Genomic DNA, 17,252 nt, shown 5'->3' with positions numbered 1-17,252 from the left:
GAAAATCTAACTCCAAGTTCCCACTTTTTGCAAAATTACATTCAGCCTGAGAGAACGTTTTGATTCTTATAAAATCAAACTGGAAATAAATATGAACAAAGTCCATTTTAAGACCAAAATTAGCTTTTGAGGTAATAAACCACTATAGTGTGTGTAATAAATGTTGTATATTTCTAAGGAAAAAGAATTTTGAAAATGTGGTGGAAATTACCTAATATGTAAATTAATGTACATGTCAATGAAGATCACTCTATTGCATATAATACTTCTTTATTTCCTTTTTCTGTTTTGTTTTGTTGGTGGTACTGGGGATTGAACTCAGGGCCTCACAAATGGCAGACAAAAACTCTATCACTGAGTTAGGTTCCCATCCTTTTAAAATAATAATTTATTTTGAGGCGAGGTCTTGCTAATATGCCCAGGTTGGCCTTAAACTTACAATCCTCCTTCCTTAGCTTCCTATATAGCTGTGATCATAGGCTTTGCTTCACACTCCTAACTCTATTAAGCCTCTTCACCTTTATTTTATTCAAACTTAATGCTTCAAAATGTGTTTCTATTTATAGAACTTGGAAGGGAGCTATTAAATCAAGTATTAATTCCTTCTGAATTTCCTTAAGTGCAAAATGAGAACAAAGTTGATCAAATTGGAAAGATGTACAAATACAATTAGAAGTATCAGATAAATACAATTAGGAGGAATTTTTTAAGAAGCAGAGCTTTCCCTATGTTGTGAGTCATTTAGTCATAGTTTTAAAAGTACTACATTCCAAAATTGTTTTTGAAAAATGTGCTGGTTATGAGATAAGGAATCACCAACCTGAGTTGTACATTTCCACTGTGCTTTGGATAAACACAATAGACACACTGAACAAAAGGACAGGGAGTGAGGGGGAAGGAACCAGGAAAAGAGCACTTTTCTCTGAAGAACTTGAGTTCTGATGGATATCAATACTGAAGTAGCAATTGCAGAAATGTTTCAGAAGAGAAGGAGCTATATACTACATATATGCTGTAATGATAGTGTAATGATAGAGGTTTCTAACTATAGCACTTCTTGGGTCCCTATTACCTGGTTAGACAGTAGCCAATGAATTGTTCCTTAGAAATGTGGCAGGAATTCTGATAATGAACCTAATCCTGCTTAACTATAGCTATACTACATCTTCTCTTGACCTTGGTTATTGTCTAATTTATGCCCTAAAGCATGATGATTAATAACCTATTTAATTTAATGCTATAGGTACCATTCTATTTCATGTAAATGGCTAATCACTTTTTGAATATCATTACACTATTGGGTTTCAGTTTCCAAGCATGTAATACACTTCATGTAATCTAAAGTACCTTTTCCCTATTAAAAGATGTAAGAGTACAATATTAGTGAAAATTTAACAATTATATACACATCTGGAAGAGCTTACAAAGCAAATTTTTATCTACAGTTATCAAAGGTGTAAGTTACTTAGGCAATAAGGTCTAAATCTTAACTTCATTTTGAAGATCATTAGGCAACAGCATAGGTATTTCATGAAGAAATATTTATTTTGATTGAAAAAACAGATTAATTTCTCGGTAAGGCAAAACCTTTGGCATGACAGTAGATGAACATTTTTATTAACAAGAAACACATTTGAAAGACATGAAATAAAGAATATGTTATGAAATCTATTCAACAAGGTGGAACACATTTCTCTATAAGACAATATTTCTCTCTTGTAGAAAAATGTGAACATCTGATCTGAGAAATTACTCTGAGGTGATAAGTGATTGAGAGTGACTCCCTGGTATCTAGATTGCATTCACATCTCCTTTATTGAAATCATAGCAATTGAAATGGACTGGGTCTGACCTTTCTGCATACATACTTCCATTAACAATAGCCAATAGTTCCTGAAGAAAATGAGCTCATGATCAAAACTGCAAAACATCTAGGAAAATGACTATTTCAAAAGCAAAATAATATGTAGCATTATAAATAGTATGAAAAGAAAAAAAGAAAGAAAAGAAAACCAAATTTCTTAAATTAGCCTCAGAGAAATGAGGAGGAATTTGTAATAGTTTACAACAGAAAATGATAATAAGTAAATGTAGTGATGACCAATGAGACCAGTAAGAACCAAGTAGAAACAGGAAGTATGAAAAATTTTACTTAGGGAAAAAAAAAAAAAAAAAACCCTGAAGAATAATCCAAAATCGCATTTCTTAATGTATTAAGAGAGAGAAATAAAAGACCAAGAGATAGGACATATGAAAGTAAAGTAAAACAATATGAAGGATGAATGTATTAAAATCAAAACACAGATGGGAAGGAAAGAAAGAAATAAAGAAAGGGAAAAACTAAAACTTGAAGAACTGAAATGTAATAAATAATGGAGATACGTTTCCAAGAATTAACACTAAGTAAAAGACTACAATTTTTTATTTTATTTTATTGTTAGTTTATTTCAATTTAAAAATCAAAGTGTCTCTATGATGCCAATGAACAGATAGTAGGGAAAACCTATCCAGATATATTATACTAAATTGAAGAGTAAAGAGAAAAATCTAAATGCCTAAAGAAAGGAAAAAAAGGTTACTTATGAGGATTCAGGAATCAGACTGATAAAATTTTTCAATAGAAAATTAAATGGAAAGAGAAAATAAATAAACATTTTTAGAACATTGAAAGAAAAAAGGCACAATTTTATATCAAACTCAAATGTTATTTACAAATAAGCCCATGGTAAAAATATTATTAAACATACAATATTAAATAAACAAAATGTCTAAGGAGGTTTATGCCTATAAAGGCTAAAATTGAGAAGAGTTTTGGAAGAAATATACCTAAATAAGAGGAGATATTTAAAAGATATGACTCAAAAAAGTAAAATAAAATTGATCAAATATCTTCACACAGTAATCATAAATTTCAAAAGTGGAAATGAGGAACAAGAAAAAAGATAAAGTAAAATCTATAACCCTATAACTCAGTATGATAGCATGGATATCTTCAGTATCAGTGGATTAAGGTAGCATGGAAACAAAAAGATATGGAAGTAATAAGAAAGTATCAAAGATAAATATATTTACCATGAAACACAAATAACAAAATAAAGTCAGAGAAGCAGCTGAAATATATCAATAATAATAATCAAAGTAAATTGCTCAAACTCCCAGCTGAAGGGTGAACATATTTGAGTAAGAAGATAGTAATTAAATGTAAATAACTTACAAGATAAAAATAGGCCTAGTGAAAGAATATACAAAAGCTGGGAATAAAAGAATGAAATCAGATATATTCAGCAGCTAAAAACTATAGGAAGATTTATATTAACTAAAATGAAATTAACATTAGAGAAAATGGACTTTAAAATTAGAAACATCATTAAGGGAGAGAGTCAATATAAAATGGAAAGATTAATTCCTTTTTTAAAAAAGGTCTTACAATAACTAGCATGAATGCATGAAAAAAATGGTGAGGAATATAAGGAGAAATGAATAACCAATCATTATAGTGGAATATTCAAAGCATTTCTTGTTTTTGAAAAGTTTAGCAGTCAAAAATAATTAGGAATGTTACAGAAAACTTGACAAAAGAAAAGTAAATTCATGGCCACATATATATATATATATATATATATATATATATATATTTCTATACACAAGAATACATAAGAATACACAGCTTTCTCAAGTACATATAAAACATTTAAAAAGTGTTTATGTACTCAGTCAAAAGAAATTCTCAACATACTTCATAAAGCATTAGATTGCAAAATATTGGCAAATTTTTAAAAGTTGTTAACTGAAGGATAAAGATAAAGTCACACTGGAATTTTAAAATACACATAAAGAAATGTCTGAATATGGCAAAACAATGTTCAAAGAAAATTTGAACTTTTAATAATGAGAAAAATAGGTTAATTTTTAGATTTAGATAAACGCACTCATGGCAAGACTGATTAAAAAGAGAGAAGACTAAATAAACAATATTTCAAATCAAAAGAAATCATAACTACAATACAAATTGAGATTTAACAATTTTCCTTGTAGGTTCTGGAGTAAGAAAATGATGCTGGTTTTCATCACTTCTATTCAACATTGTTTTAGATGTTCTAGCCAGAGCAATTAGGCAAGAAAAAGAAACAAAAATCACACGATTGGAAAAGAATAAACAAAATGATTTCTGTTCATTGATGGCTTGATATATTTAGAAAATCCAAAGATTCTACCAAGGTGGGGGACCCTGAATTCAGTAAAGTTGCAGTACATAAAATCAATACACCAAACTCAGTTGCATTTCAATAACATTTCAATAACATTGTTATTGTTATTACAATAACAAGGAACATTCTGAAAAAGAAATTAAGAAAGCAATTGAAATTAAATAACATCAAAAAATGATGTACTTAGGAATATACTTAGCCAAGAAATGAAATACTTGTACACCAAACACTAAAAAATACAACTAAAATAAATTAAAGAAAATATCAATAAATGAAAAGAATTCCATATTCATAGATGGAGAGACTTAATACTATTAATGGTAATACTACCCGAACAATCTATATATTCATGCAATCCATATCAAAATTCAACTGCATTTTTTAAGAAATAGAGAAGTTCAGTGGAGTAGGCTATGGAGATTGAAGGAAAGGAAGGGAGAATGGGAAAAGGAACAACGGTGGAATGTATCTGCTATAACTTCCCCATGTACATACATGAATATAACACAGTGAACCTCACCATTGAGTATATCCACTTGAACAAGATATATTCCATGTTTTTATTATTACATCAAGATGGATTCTACTGTCATGTATAACTAAAAACAACCAATAAAAAGTAAAAAGAAATTAAAAGGACCATAAAACAAACCAGGAAAAATAAAATAAAAATGAATACAAAAATTCATATGGATCTGAAGAATTCCTAAAACAAAGAGAAAAGAGTTGGAGGACTTACACTTCTGAATTTCAAAATTTATTACATTGCTATAGTAACCTGAACAGTGAGATTCTGTCAGGAAAACAAATATACAGACCTATGGAAGATAATAGCAATAGCAAAAATAAACCCACTGATATATGTTCAAATAATTTTTGACATGAGTGCCAAGACTAGATCCAATGGAAAAAGGGCAGATACAGTGGGCAAAGGGCAGATAGCTAGGAAAAGGAATGAAGTTGGGTCCTTATCTTTCCCCACGTACAAAAATTAAGTATAAGAGACAAAATTATAAAACTCTTAAAACATAGAGTGAAAGATTCCTTTCATTGGATTTGGCTATGATTTTATAGATATGATACCAAAATCACAGACAACAAAAGAAAATCTAGATGATTAGAATTTATCAAAATTAAAATTTTATATAAGTAAGAACACGATCAAGAGTGTGAAAAGACAATCCACATAAGAAAAGTTATTTGCAAATAGAACCTGATAAAAAATTAATAGCCAGTCTCTCTTTCTCTCTGTGTGCATATATATGTATATATGCATACATATTATCTGTATTTATCTTTTTTTCTTTTGTTGCCCATGATTTGGGTATCATATGATGCCATGTATATATGACATTCATATATATTTTATACACACACACACCTTCTACAACTCAAAAAAGAACACAAAAAACCAATAGCCCAATTTTACCAATTTTAAAAGTAAGTAAAGGACTTGAATAAATGTTTCTCCCAAGTAGATATACAAACAGCCAGTAAACACGTGAAGATGCCAAACAGTACAAGTCATTAGGGTCATGAAAATCAAAACCAAAATGTAATATCACTTTTCACTTATTAAAATGACTATTTTCTAAAGAAAAAAAAAAAGGCAGGCAGAAAATAGCAAGTGTTGGAAAGGATGTGAAGAAAGTAGAACACTGGTCCATTGCTGATAGGAATGTAAAAGGATATTACCATTGTGGAAAGCAGCATGGTGGAGCCTCAAAAAGTTCTAGAATTAACATATGATCCAGCAATTCCACTTCTAATTTTGTACCCAAAATAACTGAAACCAAGGACTTAAACAGATACTGTACACCAATGTTCATATCTACAATAGCCAAAAAAATAGAAACTCAAATGTCCATCAACAGATGAGTGGATAAAGAAAATGTAGTATAAACACATAACAGAATATTAATCAGCCCTTAAAGTGAGTGAAATTTTGGGCTGGAGTTGTAGCTCAGTGGTAAAACGCTTGCTTAGCATGTGTGGGGCACTGGGTTCAATACTCAGCACCCCATATAAATAAGTAAAATAAAGGTCCATTGACAACTAAAAATATATTTTTAAAAAAGTGAGTGAAATTTTGATACATTCTACAGCATGCATACATCTTGTAAACATGATGTTAAATTACACAGACCAGACACAAAAGGACAAAAAATTGTATGATTACACTTATGTGAGATACCTAGAATAAGTACATTCATGGAGACTGAAAGTAGAATAAATATTACCAGAGACTAGGAATTGGAGGAAAGGAGGGCTACCATCAAATGGGCAGAGTTTCTGTTTGGGATGATGAAAAGAGTCACAAAATCTACTGTGGTGATGGTTCCATAACATTGTGAATATATTTAGTGCCGCAGAATTATACACTTAAGTGGTTAAAATGATAAATTTTGTGTTATGTTTATTTTACCATAGTAAAAAATGATGAGATGCTACCAATGATAATTTGTCTATGATTGTGCTTAGACAAAATGCATGAGTTTTTAGAAAAATATTATTTGATAAAGCTGAACAAAAAAAAAGTAATTCATAGCTTCAACAGTCTTATGACTACTGAAGAAATAAAAATAAACTAAACATATTTCACAAGGAAAATATCTGGACTAGGCAGATTTATGGGGGGAAATGTCATATTTTCAAGAAATATATCATGCCACTTTTGTACTAAAACTTTCCAAAAATAGAGGCAAGATGGAATGTGAACCAATTTGTTGAGAACAGAATCATACAATGACATTATGAGGAAGAAAAATTATAGGCCCATTTCACTCATGACTATAAATCTTAAGCAAAATATTAATAACAAATTGAATTCAAGAGAACATAAACAAGGTAATATTCTATAATCAAGTTGAATTTCCCATAGGTGAGCTTTACGATATTAAAACAGAAATCTATGACCATTTCCATAAATTTAGAAAAAGAATTTGATAAAAGTTAATCCCATTATGATAAGACTCTTACTTTATTAGGAAGACAAGGGAGCTTCCCTAATTTGGTGAAAAACATCCAAACACTATAGCAAATTGGACCCTAATTGAGAAAACATTTGAATTCATCCCTTTGACATCATTCCTTTTGATAGTCAACCTTGTGAATAAAACTCCAGTCAAAATAATAAGGTAAGAGAAGAAAAGTGATGTGTTCACAGAAATAAGTCTACCTCTTCATGAAAAATATAATAGTAAAAAAAGCATGCAAGTTACAATATGCGATATACATCTTCATGTACTTCACATTTACAAAAAAATCACCATTACTCTATGTGAACGTATAATTACACAAATGGTATGCCTCTACTTCATGTACAAACAGAGAAACAAGTTGTACCCCATTTGTTTACAATTAAAAAAATTTAAAAAAATTAAAAGCAACTAAAATAAGTTTGCTATATTTCCTAGCTAAAAACATGGTAGAGTAGCAAACAAATAGAGCAGGAATCAAAATCATTTTAATTATATTGTTCTAGTTTGTACTTGTGAAAATATGTAACAATGAGTTCCACTATTATGTATAATTCTAAAGCATCAAAAATAAAAAAAGCAAAGAAGTCAATGCTATCAATGTGACAATAAATGTAGAAATGACAACTTAAAGGTATGTAATATTTTAGAAAGAAGGAAAAAGTATCCAACCAGAGTCTTCTTTACAGTTCCAAGTAAATTTGATTGACTTTTAACATATTTTAATGTAAAATATTTCTACCATAAAGTACACATTTCAGACTTTTTAATAAGACAAATAAATAGTTTGACATAATATTTCTTTCCTACCAAAACTCTACCACAGAAATAGTGTCCTAAAGGGAAATTTTCCTATCTGAGAATATTCTAGAAGTATATATGTGTATATATACATAAATGTACTCTCCTAGATAATTTCATTATAAATACAAAAAAGGAAAAATCATTTTATATAGTTACACATTATATTCTCAAATTTTCAGGATAAGTAGCAAGGAAAAAGAAACCAAATTTTTATACAAGTGTGTATGTGTATTTGTAATATATCACATACTTAGTTGAGAGTTTCAGGGAAAGCTGATGGAAAATTTCAAGTTTTTTAGATCCTCTGCTTTGCTTTTCTGTGAAGACTTTTATAGTGAACTGAAAACTGCAAAAATAAGCAGGAGACTATTACATAGAGCAACTGTAGACATAACAAAAAGATAAAATTCAGGTAAAAAGAGAAGCACTGTAAGGCAGTATATACTGTGATGTTTGCACATATGAAAAAGTAATATGAAGAAAGATTAATTTCCTTCCTTTTGGGTGCTTGTTTATTTAATTATACTAAACTCACTTTTTCTAGTTTAATCCATATATCACTGATTTTCCCCTAACTTTATTTTATTTGTTTAAATATTGCTATAAGGCATCAGTGACAAACATTGACCAGAGAAATCCCACAGTGTTTTTATTGCTCATTTTTTTTTTCTTTCTTATGAGTAAAGAAAAATAATGAGTGGGACCAGAGAGGGAGACCCCTTGTCTTTGGCAAACTGATTTATAACATAAATTTAAAAATGAAAATACAAAACAAAAAAATGGTAACTTATAAGTGTTTTTGCATCATATATTTACATGCACATTAATAAATTAATAAAATTGTTATTAATTGAATTAATAGAAATATTTCAACAGACAAGTACTGGAACCCTCATCTTTTTATGTAAAAGTCATAATAAAACATTACTTTAGTAATATTTAACCAAATAGACTATAGCAATATTTTTAATGTAGCACAGAGCACTAAAAACAATCTTATAAATAAACAAGCCTGTTAATACAGTATGTAATAGTTTACATATTCCAAAGCTCAACTTCTACATACCTTATTTTATTGAGTATAAATTTATAAAATTTGAATTCAGTATTTAAGCTGGATTCATCTCCAAACACTGAAAGAATTCCAAAATGCACTTGCTCACCAGTTTTAACTTTGAAGGGTCTATAACCTTCACAATAGCAATGGTTTTCTCTTTCTCCTTCATCATTTTCTTTTCCTTAAACTTGCAAACACTGACCAGGAGAAGCGTGCAGAAATTTCAGCACTAAGGTGAACTTTGCTTCCTTCTTGGACTTTAAGACTAATCTGGTCTAGATTGTGATTGACAGAAGCTTGCTCATTGATGTTATGTAGTCCTTTCAAGTTCCAACTAAGCATGGGGTCGGGGGAAGTTGTTAATATTTACTCAGTTCTCATCTCTGGAATGGTCTTGAACTATAACAGTTAACTTAGATTGCCAAATGCCACCAGCATTTACAGACACTTGATTGAAAAATACCCATATATGTTAAAAGAACTAAATTACTCTGTACAACCCCATCTCTGAAATAAAGGGGTGAAACAGATCAATGATTGGAAATTACAGAGAGACAGATCTAAACTCAGAGGCTAAACAATCATTCAGTTGGAGTGTGTCAGAGGATCAGATCTGTCTCAGGTCCTTTCAGATTTTATAATTCTATAGTTCTATGAAAGGGCTACATTCTTGCACCTGCTGGCACAGCAGAGTGGGTAAGATCATTGCATTTGATTTTTACATAAGACTTGATTCAGCCTCTGTTCTGCTCTTTACTAAACATACAAACAAGTTTCTGAATTTATCCAAACCTTTTTCCTCCTTTGTAAAATGATGTCTCCACCTCATAGATTTGTTGTAAAGATTGAAAGCATTTTTCATTAAAAATGTTTTGCTAAATGTCACATAGTAACAAGTATGTAGTAGCTATTATAATTGTTGTTCTTATCTTTGTTGCTGCAGTCTTTTATCCATCAACAGTATTCCTACATCGAAATTATGATGGAAACAGTGCTTTTCAATATATTTGTGAATTTTGGAGTAATTTATGTTAACATGTATTTGCTGAGCACCTATGATGTGCTAAGTGCTGTGCTAAGTGGTAAGAATAAAATAATGAACAGGCCACTGTTTTAGGAGAGGAGATGATGAGGAGTATTACATTCAGTGTTTATAAGAGAACTGATTATAGTGGCAGACCAAGAACTCCAGACAGTTTAAAGAAGAAATTTTTAAAATATTGCCAGAGGGAAATAACAATTGAAAATAGTAATAGAGTCAAATGATTTGGCATCTCAAGGGGCTTAAACAATTAGTGAACTAGGAACACTAGAAGTCCTCTGAAAAAATAGGATGTAATAAAAATGTTACAGACATAGAGAAATTAGCAATAAGATCTAGGTATGAACATGTGAGGGGATGGTTGACATGGAAAAGAAAAATACCATCCATCCTAAGGAGAAGGAGAGACTGAGAGGTTGCGTCCATCAAAGCAGAGATTTGGATGGATGCTTCTTGCACTTTGACTCTGTGCAGTTCAGTTTACACAGATGTTACAGTGGAACTAATTGCTTGGATAAGTGGCTAATTCTTTTGACCCAATAGAAATTGAGAGAAAATTATTCAAATGCTAGTTGCTCCACATTGATTGATGGTTCAGAAATACCTAGGTTAAATGAATCCATAAAATCCTCAATACTTCCTCCGGCATGATAAATTTGAAGGACCACCACCAGTCCCACTCTTCATCAACAGCCTCCAAGTTAAGTCTATGGGTAGTTCTGCTCTTGGGTTAAATCTTAGCTTAGTAACCTCCAGACTTTTCTGCTCAGACCACAACATAGGATCCCCAAAGTGACTAACAGTATACTCAACAGGTTGCTCAAGACCTTGCATATTTTGTGATAACTCTGAAAAATACATTCAAAAAACTATTGGTCATATAGTAGGCAAACAATTAATAATAATTATTACTATTGAAAACTACCTTCCATTTTGAAACTTGCTATAATGTCTGTTGATTTAGCCCAATTAAAATCTATTCACATTTACTTTGGTCACAAATCCTGTTTCCCTGATTCTCAGTCTAAGTAATGTGTTATATAGGGCTGTTCAACCCACAGTGCTAGGGTGGAGAGAGAAATTAGCTTATGGATAGATATTTGACAAAAGTTGCTTCATTAAGAATTATCCCAGGGTTTTAACTGTAACTAAGAACAAAAAGAAGTACTTCTCAGAGATTGTCACCCTGACTATATCGTCCAGGAACCATGTTGGTTATGAGGATCAGAAAACCTTGACAGTAATAGCTTATCCAATAATAATTTAAAACTTACATAATGTGAAATCGAAAGGCAAACCATTCTCTAGGGGAATAGAAACAATATTTCTTTGCATGTCTTTTATTTGTTTGATTTTCCTCAGTTTATCTACCCCTTGACAATTACATGGCTATAGGCACTCCGTAAGGCACACTGACCCAAAACATCATGGAGAGGCAAAAAAGGCTCTTTCTGTCTTGAAACTACTTTACATACTGAAAGAAACTTCCTAGCAGTTCTTGGCTATGCCAAAAATGCAGCCTAAGCCCATTCTTAAAACAATTTTTGGAAAAGGTAATGGAAAACCAGGATGACTTAAATTAATCAGAAACATCCTCTTTTTTATGAACAAGTAGGTGTTGTGGGGAAAAATTAGCAAGATTAGCAAGAAAAAGTTATATGCATGACTGGAATAGGCTGTGAGAGAGTATGTGCAACAGCTGAGAATAAAGAAAAGAGGCAAGTTTATGGAGTGGTGATCACTTGCCATATTATTTAGGGATTTTTTGGTGGCATGAGCCAGTAAATTCCTTTCATGTTTAAGCCTCATATGAATTAGGTTCTAGGTCCTGCAACCAAAAATTCACTGACTAATACACTACTTGAAGAATTCCTCTGAGTCAAACAAGCTTTTATATTTACCTATATGAACTATAAAAACTTCTTCTGTTTTCTACCTCTATTCTATAAGTTATTCTTTTTAAATTTTTTTTAAATTTAATTAATGGATCTTTATTTGATTTATTTATATGCAGTGCTAAGAATCAAACCCAGTGCATCACACATGCTAGGCAAGTGCCCTACCACTGAGTCACAAACCCAGCCCTCTACCAGCTATTCTTGTATTTTTTTTTCCTCACTTCTTACATTTTGTTGTTCTCCTAACTTATTACTTTTCTGCTTTTTTAATGTTTATCTCTTAAAATTTGACCATAGTTCATATTCCAAACATCATCTCTTTCTAAAGTATGTCTTTAGAATTCTTGGTTTTGCATGATTTCTCATTCATTTGTGTTCCAAAACAGCACTCTGACTGGCACTCAAAATACATATGTGTTGCCCACTAGGGCATAGATTTAGAACAGTCACAGAGGTCATTATTTTTAACTATTCCCGTAATGCAGAAATAGAAAATAAAGTGAAGCTAGAATAAGTGATGTGTGCACTGTCTAGATTAGAACTAGATTAGATTGGATCTTGGTGGATCCTCACCCCAAGATCCACATCAATTCCCACCCTGACTTCTAGGTATAACTCACTGTGGGACATCTCTTGATGTTTCTCATTCAATGTTTAGACTCATGTAGCTGAGTAGTATGCTTTGTGTATCATATGTATTCAATGAATATTTGGCTAATTGAACTACTTAGTTTAATATGTAGATCTAGAATTATCAATGATCATTGGGCAATAGATATTTTTATATAATACAAATAGGCAAGTAGTATCTATCTTTGTAAAAGTATGTCTGTAGATTAAAAAAAAAAAATCCTGATAGTCATTACTACCAGTTTGCCCTGAGTAAGCCATTGTATACAATCTTTAGAAAACAGTTAAGATAATTTGACTAAGAATGTTTCAATATCTAATTTCAGTGAAGTAAGTACCACATGCAAGGAAAAGAAAACTGTTGGAAATTAATATTATTTCCTCAAATGCAAAAGTTGAACATTATCTGCATGCTGTGAAATTAGGGAAAAATTAGCATTAGTAAATATATTTATGTATAAAAGTGGTTCTCATGCAACTATGATACTAGAAAATATGAAGGAAGAAAAGGTAGAAAGATATGTCTCCATCCTAAAAAATCCTTCAACAAAAACTAGATTTAATTTAATCTGAACTTTGGTAGGTAATATTAGTATTAATGACTTGTTACAGAAGTAGTCCTGCATGCCAGAGGAAATGAAGGTAGAGATACTTCTTATATTAGTCTGTTTAGCAATTAATAAAGAAAGGGATGCTTTCCTGAACTGTTTCTTAAGGCCCTAAATTTAAAACATCCACTGTGACATAGTTCAGTCCATTAATTTACTGATGAAGAGCCTTGGTCAGTCTAAAAAATAAGTCATTCATTTTCCTTAAATCATATCCTGAAAGTAGCAACTCTATTAAAAGATATCATTTTGTTTTTTTCTTATGTTTTCTGAAAGGTCTTAACCTGTAAATAAACAAAACCAACAATAACTCTTCAAAATGTGTGGGAAAACCTTAAAGACTACCAGTGATAACATTTTTTTTTTTCTGATTAATAAATGAACGAGACAGCAACAGCAATTGAATAGGAGATAAGATAACATGCCTTCATTGAGTATTATTCTAGGAATTTGGACTGATTTCAACACTGAAGTTTTTCCACATACTTGAAAGTAGGGTGAGGCCTGTTCTACCTTTTAATTTTTTTTTAAGTTCATCTTTAACCTCCAGTTATTGGCTAAGAAATATATTTCTATGTTCTATTGTTGTGCTCTTTTTCTGTCCTGTACAAAGGTTCAGAGCCTCTGCATCTCATAGCTATTAGTCATGGTGAAATAGTCAAAACTGAGTCATGACCTTATGAAGATGTCTGATTACATGCTAGTCTTCAAATAGAAAATCTAAAGATTAAATCACTCAGGAAAATGCTGTCATGGATTAGATATATAATTACATACATGTATTTAGAGATCAAATATCTAGAGAGGCAGATAGGTGAAGACAGAGAGACTAGAATGAACTCTATAATCTTCTCAATGACATTATATAAGCTTTGGTCTGCACCAACAAATGCTTCCAAATATTCCTGTGTTATCTCTATTTCAAAAGTGCAGAAGAAAACATCATTTTATAATCAAAGTAATTTTCTTTTTTTAAATCATCAGATTATTTATTTCATTATTTCAGTCTCATTGCCCTCCTCAGGTCTGGAAACACTTACTGTTATTTTGCACTAGAAGGAGGGGAGTCTGTTCTCTTCTCTTTAAAACTTGATTCCATACCAATTATATTCTCAAAAATAAATAAATATGTTATAAAAATAAATAAATATGTTATAGCAAAATAAATATGTTTAAAATAACATGCATAATAATAAAATTGGAGCTTCAATCTGAGATTACCAAAAGTAATTCTTATAATCTGTAAGATTTTTTTAGTCTGTTTAAATTGAATTTATATGGATGTCAAAAACCAGAATACTATAAACTGAAAATGAGGTCACCTTGACACTCTGGTCCATTTGCTTAGGTAGATTCTCAGGTGATAATGGAGAAAGCTACTCCCTTGGAAATCAAAATAAAAATAGTGTTTCACATGAAGTATTTCATCCCAGAGCCCACAAATTTAATGTATAGAGAGATGATTTCCTACAAGCATCATTTTCTTTTAAAATGTTTTGATTGCTTCTGACAGATGTCCAAACATTAATGGTAAAGTTTAAGCTGACTAGAGCACATGAATGTAGAATACATGGAGACATACCCCACCTTCTTTAACAACCAATAATAATAGCAATAGCAATAACAACAATAAAGCTATTCATTAAACAGAAATAACATAAAACACCTACATGTGCTTGAAATGTGCCAGGCACTTTTTTAAATGTTTTGCATGCATCGGGCCATTTAATCGTCTATGAGGTGGGTCCTATTATTATAGAATTAAACAGATGAGGAAACCAATAGATGTTCAATAGCTTATCCCAATCCATACAGTTAGTGAGTGGCAGAGGCAGGATTGGACTCCTAATGCGGGCTCAGTAGTCCTAACTTCAGTCAATTTTCTATTCTCATTCCTTCCACTACAGAGAAGACTTAAATTGAAGATCTTAAAAACTTATATTTTTAAAAGAACATACTTGCCTCTCTCTCTCTCTCTTTCTTTCTTTCCTTCTCTCCCTTCCTCTCTCCCTCTCACTCTTTCTCCACTGTTGCTCTAGCTCTTTTCTATCCAATTATATTCTCTTTAGTAAAATTTTCAAATATGCACTTAAAAATCCTGTGAAGGCTGAACTTACATGAATGTAGTATTGTCAATCTTTGCAACGTCTGCAGAAACAACCTGGCATAAACTCTGGTAGATTTGAAAAAAATACCTTATGATTTCATCCATGTTATCTTCTAAGCAAGATTTTTGGCAAATTTTAATCAAGTGTTGAGATATTCTCAGATGATTTTCCAATAAATCAGAACATTATTTATACATTAATTTAACAAATATCTATTAAATGAGGCCCATTGAGAGACTTGGTTGTAAGAACTGGGACACAATGGTCACGAGCATAAAGTTCCTGCTCTGGTGGAGCTCAAACTTTGCATGAATGGCAGAACCCATGGATACCAAGGGCTGGCTGATGGAATTATTCATTGACTCATCAATCTGCCCAAAATCTGTACTATTATTTTACAGAAAATCATCTTAGGAGCTGGGTATGTAAATATGAAAAAGGCATGCTATTTTATTCAAGCAATTACAAACTAGAGAATAAGAAAAATTAACTGAATATATAGAAAGGCAGATGTGCAGTGAAAATGACATAATTGGTTCATTTTTCCCATGTGATATAAATGTTGCCAGGAAAACTCAAAGAATAGGCACCAAACCCGGATAGAGAATCACCAGGGAAAGCGCCTTAGAGAAGAAACTTGAAATCCATTTTCAGGGTGAGTGGAAGTATTCAGACAAATGGTCGAGACTGAATGAAAAGGAGGGAAAGAAAGAAAGAAGGAGAACCTGGCCACCATGAGAACCACTAGTGAGCCCATATGGCTAAGTGCAGAGCACCGTGGGGATGCTGACTGACAAGTGCAAGGGTCAAGTGTGGAAGGTTATATGTACTCTCTATACAAATTTGAATACTATCCTGGAAAGACATGAGATTATAAAATGATTCTTTTGATTTTATATGTCTTTCAGAGACCATTAACAACCAACTTATTACTAATTACAGTCACCAAATCCTGAATCCAAGGATGCTTTTCCAGACTTGTCCTGTGGTACCTATGATTTCTAAAGTCTTTGAAATAATGAAATCCTCCCTGGTGTCGTAGGAGGACAAGGCTTAGAAGAAAGAACACCTAAAAGTGGTAACAGCTCCCACTCTGCCCTTGTGTTTGGAACTCTTAAAACACTAGCTTCAATACAACTCTTCAAGGTATAGAAATGTGGGTGAGAAAGGTTAAGGACTGAGGCCCCACAACTAATAGGTTGTGGTTCTGTATTAAAAGTTCTGTGTAAAGAGAATTTCTGCTTTGAGATAAAGACTCCTGGCACCAATCAAAGGATATTAGGAAATTGCAACAACACAGGATTCCTCCTAACTATTAAAGATAGTAGGCCTGTGGGTGATGGCTGGGTAGAACTATGTGTACATGATAAGCTAAAGAGATCACACACTGATTAAAGTGATTAAAGACCAAATAAAACTATGATCAAATGAACATTAATGATGGTTAGAATGCACTTTTGTGGACATGATTTAAAGTACAATTATTTGAAAAATAGAAAATTGTTCTTTGAAGCCCTTGTTCACATTGCCCCTAGGCAGCTGCAATCCTTCCTTAGGACTTTCAACCCTTCCCTGGAAACACCTGATAGACCACTGAGGACACAAATTTCCTGTAGATGTACTAACATCATAAAAACAAAACTGAGATGCGTGCCTATGAAATAAAAAAACATGCTAAGAGTAATCTCAGCTACTCATGAGGCTGAGGCAGGAGGATGGCAAGTTCAAAACCAGCCTCAGCAATTTAGGCAGGCAGTAAGCAACTTAGTGAGACCCTGTCTCTAAATAAAATGTTTTTTTAAAGGGCTGGGGATGTGGCTGAGTGATTAAGCACCCCTGGATTCAATCCCTGGTACCAAACAACAACAACAACAAAACATGTTAAGAAAACCTCAGAAGGCATATATGCTGCTTATCCA

The 17,252-nt window shown here is 31.8% G+C and overlaps 1 protein-coding gene across 4 annotated transcripts in view; it reads right to left on the bottom strand.

Annotated features, from left to right (window-relative positions):
• TFEC (transcription factor EC) overlaps positions 1-17,252 on the bottom strand; it is a 137,811-nt gene that overhangs the window by 15,810 nt on the left and 104,749 nt on the right. The window contains exon 1 of one of the 4 annotated variants that reach the window (XM_079150528.1): positions 9,154-9,742. The exons of the other annotated variants lie outside the window; for them this stretch is intronic. Coding sequence (XP_079006654.1) covers positions 9,154-9,219 — 66 coding nt within the window. The 5' untranslated portion in view covers positions 9,220-9,742. Of the gene's footprint in view, positions 1-9,153; positions 9,743-17,252 lie in introns of those variants that run through there. 4 annotated transcript variants of the gene reach the window in all.

Source organism: Sciurus vulgaris (assembly GCF_902686455.1).
Source record: "Sciurus vulgaris genome assembly, chromosome: 8".
NCBI lineage: Eukaryota > Metazoa > Chordata > Mammalia > Rodentia > Sciuridae > Sciurus > Sciurus vulgaris.
Note: the sequence above shows the minus strand (reverse complement) of the source record. Positions and strands in the feature narration are given on the sequence as shown.